Here is a 9,424-nt window from a genome sequence, read left to right on the forward strand (position 1 = left end):
ACACCATGGGCTCCTTGGTGCTTTGTGAAGTAAATGTACAATAGAGCTCTAAATCTTTTTATGGGGATTTCCCTCACTTTCCATGAAGGAAAGTGTGTGTTAGACAGGCTGTTTAATGTTCATGTTGCTGCTGACATGCTGTGCTTTTGTCCTCAAGTCTCTGTGCAGGTGTTGAGCAGGTCCACATTCAGCAATATTAAAATGCATAAAATCAAAGCAATGAAAACATTTCAATACATCTACTTATTATCTACCTCCTTCAACTGAGTCTTTCAAAGTGAGGGTTTTAATTTATTGGTTAAGATTAGGAATGTGCGATATATATGGTATTTGGCCTACAATAGAGATGTGTAGTCTACCAACTAACCGAGGTAATGCTTGTTGATGATGTAACATCTGGCATGAAAACAGAGCAATCGAGAAGCAGTGTGGCTGAGAGCGCGAAGGAAGAACTTGTTAAAAAGGCAGGTACCAAACGTAAATGATCACGACCTGGTTCAAGTTATTATTACATGAATTTTTAAATTGTGCTGCATGCAAATGCATAGGTGAGGGAGATACGGGCTTGAGCTCCTGCCCCTTTCGTCATTGATGCCCTAAGTGCACTTTTTTTTTTTTTTTTTTTAGCAAGAATTGTAATTTAGCACAATAAATTGATCTGACTGCCCTCAGTCAAATAATGATTATTAACCTATTCTTATCCTTGACATGCTTCAGTTGTCCCAGATCCACGGTAGGGAGGAGTGTGCATGCAGAATGGGTTCCTGCAACTACCAAATTATGGGCAAAAATATTTTTTTCAACATTTAAGTTACAAAAAAACTTTTTCATTTATTTACTTTCCTGATGGTCTTAGCAGTAGTATGGAAAGCCCCTCCTCTCAAACACAGAAATGGTTTGACTGCAGAGAAAACATCTGACTTAGAGTTTATCATTCTGCCCTAGTTCTGTACTAAGTCCCAGTTGCGCTCCAGGCAAGTAAGGGAAAACTTCTGAGTAGGTTCCTCTGGTCAGGCACCCTGATATGAGGAAACGGTACTGTGACTGTTGCTGCAACGCTAGTCAAAACTCACGTACCACGCAATTAAAATATTAAAGTAATACACCAGTCAAACTATCAGAACTTTTCACAGTATCCCTTTTGTCTTAGGAGTGTATGATCATAAAATAAATATGACCGTATGGTCATGTTCAGGAGAATATAACCATAAAACGTAACTTCTTCAAAAAGTTATAAAGGAATTGAAAGGGAAATTGAGAATATCAAGGAGTAGACAAAGGACAAGGCATCCACTTATGTGTGATTTTACTGTGGGTGAAAGTCTGCTAAGTAGTAAAAACATTGATACTTCTTTTTGATTGACTTTTCTTTATCCACTGGGAACTCCAGCCTCAGATACCTGAATCACACAGAAGACTTTGTGATTCAGGAGTTCTCTGTCATGTTTGTTCAGATATGACACTTAAGAGAAACACATGCATATATGCAGACCATACACACAGAGGCTACTTCTCCCATTAGTCAAGGGACATCTCTGAGTATCATGAGCATTTAGGTTGTGTCTCTGTGGGAGTTAGTTTCACCTCAGCGCTCTCATCTGTTGATGGGAGTTCAGCTGACCCAGAAATCAAAATCTTGCTTGTTTGTTGTCATCTCAATACGTCTAGACTAGCATTTCTCAACGGGGGCGGTACCGCCCCCCAGGGGGCGTTCAAAGGACGACAGAGGGTGGTGACAGAAATCTTTCCAAACCAGGGTGCTGGGATTCCTCTGGGGGGCATTTGCTCCAAGGTAAACTTTACACCTTAAATGCTCAACAGTACCAGTTTAGACTTTGAGCAACTTACTAAAACAATTACAACATGTCTGGCTGCAACTGTATCGATGGCAGCTCTTCTTCTCTTCAGTGTTTGTTAGCTTCTCCTGCTACTAGTAGCTTCACCACATCAGTTCAGTGTTACACCAGCTGATGATGTTGCTGTGATTCACTTGTCTGGTGTCTGATTTTCAAATATTTTATGTTTTATTGAGGGGTTTTGTACATATGTTTTGTCAGTGCTGTGATCATGTCAAAGCAGCAATTTATATTACAAAGTGTTTTAATGTTAATCTGAATGCTGCACATGGAAGGACAATGGAATATCGCTCTGATAAACATGTAATGACTAAAATCATGATACCCTCACTTTGTATCACTCAGAAAAATGAACCCATTTAAATAAAGAAATCCTTTGATGGGTGATACCACGATAGGGACCGTTCATTTTATACAATTACACAGGTACCGTAAGTGGTCCGGTATGTAACCGTAGTACCAGCACTTTTAAATTTTAATAATCATTATACCGGGATTTTTTTCTGTTGTTTTAAAAGGTTTATGCCAGTCTGCATTTCTCCATCGATACGCTACCCGCACCGTATGTGGTAAAAACAAACAAAAAAAAACAAACAAGCAAAAAAAAAAAAAAAAAGAAGAAAAAAAAACGCGCACATTGCAGGAAAACCGGGACGTAGAATGGAGCAACGAACTTTGATGTGAATCAGGATCAGAGAATCCGGCGTTGAACAGTGAAAAATCAAGAGCTTATAGTGGCAAATCTGATGAATCACATGAGAATTAGGCAGCGCAGCAGATGAACGACATGATGAGTGAAGATTACTGATGGTGAGGGTCAATAAACAATAAAATAAAACTAGTAACAGGAAAGAAACTAAGGTGGACATAGCAATAAACCAAGAGAAGATAATACTAATCAAAGGAAACTTAATGGAAATGAAGAACAAAATGCAAGAATAAACTAAGAAACTAAATTTAATACAGAGGAATAAACTGGTATGGCAAGACCTTTTGATCAATAATTATTTCAGAGGACTGTTTGTCAAGAACAAACAGACACCATTTTCAGATAAAAGGTTAAATAATATTGTTGAAATGTCATGGGTTTGTTGAGACCATATCTACTACTGAGAATAAAATAGTTTAACAGACAATAACAGTAAGAAACGTATCACTTATTCATGTTTTTAATTATTTATTATTTAAATATTTATTTCTTCAGTATTTTCATGTCATGAGGCTATTAAGTGACTCCATGACATTTTCAATTTGACTCATTAGGATTGTATTAAGAACCAGCTTTATTCTTTGTAATTTCTGTCCAGTAAAACTATTAATCTATAAATTAATAGTAATGTCCAGATAAAGATATAATCCACGATTCTGTCCCATATTTCTATGGCATTCAAAGGATCTGGAATTTCTGTTTTTCCACTGAAAGCTCTGGTTTGCATGGTAAATGCCATGTGGGAGAAATTTTATAGCTGATATTCTGACGTTCCATTCTCCTGAAGGCAGCACAGAGCTGCACCACAAGAAACTGACAAAATCACTAGAGAGAATAACAGTTATGATTGATATAATTGATATAGTTGCAGTTCTATCCATGTTTTCATGTTGCAGAGCTCAGTCTTTATGCAAATAGTTCAAAGTTTAAACTGGTATTTTTGTACATCTTTTAACTGGCCATTTTGTGCAACATATAGCAACTTGCATATCAGAAAATCCCTCAGAACAAGAATATTTTTTCAACTCTGGCTGCTGTGAGACCTATCGATTTTATGTTGAATGTTCATTGCATTTTTCGTAGACGCTTGTAAAAATAATTTCTATTCCCATGGCTTTTTTGTTCTCTGGGAAATTATTTTTGATGATAAACACAGAAACAACCATAAAAATCAAAACATCAACTGTAATGATAGTAGTACTAATAATACAATAATATTCAGTGGAAAGTAGCCTACAAATTCTTTGATGGGGGCAGTTATGGACCTGGATAATGGATAGGGTTAGGGTTAGCGCTGGCCCAAAAAAGATTCAGAAACACTGATCTAGACCCACCCCATCTGTCCAAAACAAACAAAAACCAAACTGTAGTTTGGCAGTAACAAGATGAAATGTTCTTCCGTAGTGTAGAGTTTAAATCCATAGCTCAAGGCCAACTTGAAATTTGTGCCATTTCAGGCCAAAGTCATATATTTAACGGTTGGTTTGAGGCTTCTGTGGTGCATTTTCAATTGCACTACAGCCTACAATAAATCCAGCATAGAGAAAGGCAAACAAGAATACACAATATAAAGATTGATTAATGTAGTCATTATAGTCTAAATAAGAGGTAGTTTACCCTGTTGAGGAAAGAAAGTATAGTGCAGAAGTTAGACTGTAACAAGCGTAGTACAATGCCGAATCAATGTGCATGTGACTCCACTCTGCTCTCATCAATCATGCAACCCTGAATATTCGCACTTGACCCACCCTGCAGTTAAAACAAGAGACAAAATGGAGCTGAAAGATGTTAAACTAAAGCTAAAAATTAGAGAAGTTACACTTCCATGCCAACAGAAAGAAAAGTCAGAGTTCTTGACGTATTTTAAACTGGTAGCAGTTTAAAATATGTCAAGATTACTTTGATCAAAGGTCTCTGATCAGAGTTAACGAGTTGGATTGGATCAGGTTTGGACAAGGTGTACATGGGCTCTGACCATGTTGGATTCTTTAGGCCTCATCTTAAAAAGAAAAAAACAAAACAGAAAAAAAGCACCGCCAATGCCTAGAAAAAATACCGCCAACTCTTGGAAAATGATTAGTTTTCCAAGAGTTTGACAGCATTAGATTTGGAAGACTTAGTTATCAGATATAAGACACAAAATAGAACTGGTTGGTCAGCATTCAGTATATGAAGGACAGCTGATAGCTTCGAAGACTCCCAAAGCTTCAATCGGAAACCAACTTCAGTGGTCGCTTCGTCCAAACTATGAAAAGCCTGATGGTGGACCTCCATGTCCATGAGAGAGGCTAACAGAAACTTGTTTTGTCTGAGTGCCCACGTGAAAAATAATAAAATCAGGAGTTATAGCATTATTTTCTGATAAAGTTGCTAAATTTCAACTTGGCAACCATGATAAACTGGTTGTAGGTCAGCATCTTTGTTGAGGCCTGTAGAGTAGATTTGAGGTATGCTTGGCGAGCCAGGCATTTGGGACATGGGCCTTCAGTGAAGGTTTACTAATTTAATCCAGCACTATAACATGAATTAGAGACTTTTAAAAAAAGTCTCTAATTCATGGTAAAATACCGGCAGCTGTGGTTGCCAGAATTTTACCATATTTAGGCCTGTCGCAATAACAAATTTTGCTGAGCGATTAATTGTCTCAAAAATTATTGATAATATTGTTTGAAGACCATTTTAAACCGATGTAATGGTAATGACATTATAATGCAAGCACATCCTGCCAAAAATACACTTTATTTTCAAAAGAACACCTAACACTGGAACTGGTAAAAAAATAAATAAATAAATAAACAAAACAACCAAAAATAAAAATAAAATAGATTCTCAGTCTCCATTAACAAAAAACGTACTTGAATAAAAACTAAACAACATAAAACCGAAGTGGAAATAAAAACTACATTCAACCAAAAGAGTGCAGAGTCTGTATACTATATTGCTCTCCAATAATCATTAGATTTAGATAGAAAAGATGGGCACATCCAACTACCTGATGCAATAGTTCCGTCCTCCGCTACGCTAAGGAAATGAGGAAGGGAGGGAATAGTGCAGAGCACCAGAGTTGAGCCTTTTTTCATCCATTATCATCAATAGAGAAAAAGGCTAGAAGAAATTATAAAGCCGATAAATTAAATTAAAATGAGGTTAATAATTTTCATTTATCATGCGATTAATTGATTTTTTGTTTATTGCGACAGGCCTTACCGTATTCATACTTTGTTTTTTTTTACAGGGTACAATTATACAAGCCTCCAATACTAAAGTAAACAACAAAAATGCAATATAACAAGGTCTGGTATCCTACCTAACTGCATCCATCCATGAAACCATTTTCTGTTCACCCTTGTCCCTAGTGGGGTTGGGAGGGTTGCTGGTGCCTATCTCCAGCTAACATTCTGGGCGAGAGGCGGGGTACACCCTGGACAGGTCGCCAGTCTGTGGCAACACAACACAGAGACAGACAGGACAAACAACCATGCACACACAGTCACACCTAGAGAGAATTTGGAGAAACCAATTAATCTGACAGTGATGTTTTTGGACTGTGGGAGGAAGCCGGAGTACCCGGAAAAAACCCAGCACCCTCAGGGAGAACATGGAAACTCCATACAGAAAGACCCTAGGCTGGGAATAGAACCCAGAACCTTCTTTCTGCAAGGCAACAGCTCTACCAACTGCACCACTGTGCAGCTCCTAACTGCACCATATCCAGATAAACACAGAGAAAAGACAGCTAAGAACTTATGGAGATTTTCTTCTAATATATATGCATGTTTTTTTTATATCATCACCTCGCCATTATACTGGAACAGGATGTTTATGAGGTTCACATAGAGAAGGAGCCAGGTGGGGAGAAAGTGAGAAGGCGACAAAATTTACAGTGTTTTTTTCTTTTTATCAGTTAGCTTAATAATTAATTATGAGCAGTTCTTGTTAATTCAGAGTGAATACTGTTGTCATTAAAGAAAGAAATCCAGGTAGGACAACTCCTCAACTGTCCAGCTTGAGTGAATTGTGGGGCACAAACCACGCTGGGGTGAACTTCAGAGATGCAGACTGTGACAGCGAGCTAGGAAGGTAACATGCAGACACCGCCAGTGGTGTGATTGGTGTGTGCTGCCAGATTCACACCCTGTTTAGTACAATTACTATAAGCTCGTCTTTCAGGAATTATTCTGCCCTGCTGATGAAATGCTCAGCACAGCAAAGATACCTGCAGTCCAGAGTTACTGGTCTATTAAAAGAACTATTTACATTTAGCTTTTGTCCAGTAAGTTTTCTGAGCTTGACATGGGGGTTAGGCCAATGAGGGAAGAACATAAAAATTACATGAGCATTTTCTCACAGTTTACATTTTATTCCTTAATATTTTTCTTCTATTTTCTCTTTGCTCAGAACCCAACCCAGGTTGGAACAGCTTTGCAAGTTTTTTATAACTTGGGCAGTTTAAGAGAGACTATCAACTCTGTGGTAGGGGGTTATCAGACCACCATAAAGGATAATGTCACTAAAGCCCTTGACATCAAGGGTTTGACACAACCAACTAACCCCAGAGGTAAGAATCAACCAATAACTGGTTCAGTTACTATAGAAGTTTGACTTAAGCACAGTTTAAGCACATTGCCCTCATTTTAGAAAGATAAAAGACAATGGCACCTTCTAGGTCAGCCCAGTTCATAAGTTGGCTGAATCTGAAATAGAATATTATATCATGGCCATAGAGAATAGTTTGTTGAATCCAGGGAAAAATGTAAGCTTCACACTAATGTGATATGCACTACTGTTCTAGTTTTCCAAATGTGTAGTCAGACATGATAAAATGCATGATAAAAGTCTTTGTTTATATTTAAGTTAATAAATAGTAAAACAATTTTTATGATCCTGTCAGAAACTAACCTTATACAATATATCAGAGCTAAAGCTGCATAGAGAGTAGAAGTACAAGTAGAAGTTGGATCAATCTCAGGCCTAGATAGACTGTCCTGCTGCCACAAATACTGAGCTAAGTGTTCAAAAATAGTCCATGGCAACAACAGTATCTTATCTTTGCTCTTCTATGGAAAACTAGTTCACAGGTGTTTCATCACCCAAATGATTTTTCAAAATTCTTGTTCTTTTATTTTAAAGGTTTTCATTTAGGCAAAGCTAGTTCACACTTGTCTCATCACCATCACCTCAGTGTGCTTATTAGGATTTCAGGACATTTCAAGCATGTTTTGGGCTATGTACACTGCTCAAAAAAATAAAGGGAACACTCAAATAACACATCCTAGATCTGAATGAATGAAATATTCTCATTGAATACTTTGTTCTGTACAAAGTTGAATGTGCTGACAATAAAATCACACAAAAATCATCAATGGAAATCAAATTTATTAACCAATGGAGGCCTGGATTTGGAGCCACACACAAAATTAAAGTGAAATGTTCCCTTTATTTTTTTGAGCAGTATATTTTGACTCTGATCTGAATGATTTTAAAAACAGAAACACTGCTTATCCTCCTCCCAGGAGCTCCTGGGAGAGCAGTGATGCCTACACCAGGCAACACGGCAGCATTCCGTGCTGCTCTATGGACCAACCTGGAGAAACTGATGGACCAGATATGTGCTGCATGCAGACAGGTACACACACACCCAAACTGACTCCACATTCACTTTATTAGATAAATCCTAAAAAGCGACTCATCATGCTGATTGGTCGGTTGCAAACGTTTCGGCCCTTTGAAGTGAATGACAGGAGCCGACTCCTCACTGAGAGCCATTTTTGATTATAAGGGAGGGGCTACAAACACAGCAGCACAGCGAGCAGGAGAGAGAGAAAGAGAGAGAGAGAAAGAGAGAGAGATCTCCCCACTATTTTTCCTTTCACTGCTCAGCTCTCACTCTTTCTGTGACTCCACTGAGCAAATTCCACTCTGCTCATGGCGGAAATTTGCTTTGATTTAGTACGGCAGCCTTGTGGCCAATCATGTGTGAGAATATGGGATCATACCATTGTGTGAAAACAGTGGGCTCGGGCAATGGTGCAAAAAGTGGGTATGCACGGTAGAGTGCCTTCTCCGGGTCAGGGGGGTCATCCTGCCTCAAGCGGAGGAGTTTAAGTATCTGGGGATCTTATTCACGAATGAGGGAAGAAGGGAGCGGGAGATCGACAGGCGGATTGGGGCAGCGTCTGCCGTGAAACGGCCGCTGTACCGGTCCATCGTGGTGAAGAGAGAGCTGAGTCAAAAAGCGAAGCTCTCGATTTACCGGTCGATCTACATTCCCACCATCATCTATGGTCATGAGCTTTGGGTCAAGACCGAAAGAACAAGATAACGGATACAAGCGGCCGAAGGGTGGCTGGGCTCTCCCTTTGAGATAGGGTGAGAAGCTCGGTCATCCGGGAGGGACTCAGAGTAGAGCCGCTTCTCCTCCACGCCGAGAGGAGCCAGTTGAGGTGGCTCCTGCATCTGGTAAGGATGCCTCCTGGACGCATCCCCTGGTGAGGTGTTCCGGGCACATCCCACCAGGAGGAGGCCTCAGGGAAGACCCAGGACACGCTGGATGGACTATGTCTCTCGGCTGGCCTGGAAACGCCTTGGGGTTCCCCCGGAGGAGCTGGAAGAAGTGGCTGGGGAGAGGAAAGTCTGGGCCTCCCTTCTGAAGCTGCTGCCCCCGCGACCCGACCCCGGATAAACAGCAGAAAATGAATGGATGGATGGATGGATGGCTCTGAAGAGACTAAATAATGCAAAGAGCCAAAATAAAACCACTCAACATTGCCAAAAAATTCAAGTATAAAACTTTACATTCAAAGGCAAATACAGGTTTCATTACAATAAACAATCCAGAGCTACTGTACTGAATGAAAAC

General features: G+C 39.4%; 1 protein-coding gene across 1 annotated transcript in view; it reads left to right on the plus strand.

The window, feature by feature from the left end:
• cog5 (component of oligomeric golgi complex 5) overlaps positions 1-9,424 on the plus strand; it is an 82,480-nt gene that overhangs the window by 32,420 nt on the left and 40,636 nt on the right. Inside the window, exons 9-10 of the mRNA XM_016663561.1 lie at positions 6,964-7,123; positions 8,079-8,191. Coding sequence (XP_016519047.1) covers positions 6,964-7,123; positions 8,079-8,191 — 273 coding nt within the window. The remainder of the gene's footprint in view (positions 1-6,963; positions 7,124-8,078; positions 8,192-9,424) is intronic.

Source organism: Poecilia formosa, unplaced genomic scaffold (genome assembly GCF_000485575.1).
Source record: "Poecilia formosa unplaced genomic scaffold, Poecilia_formosa-5.1.2 Scaffold429, whole genome shotgun sequence".
NCBI lineage: Eukaryota > Metazoa > Chordata > Actinopteri > Cyprinodontiformes > Poeciliidae > Poecilia > Poecilia formosa.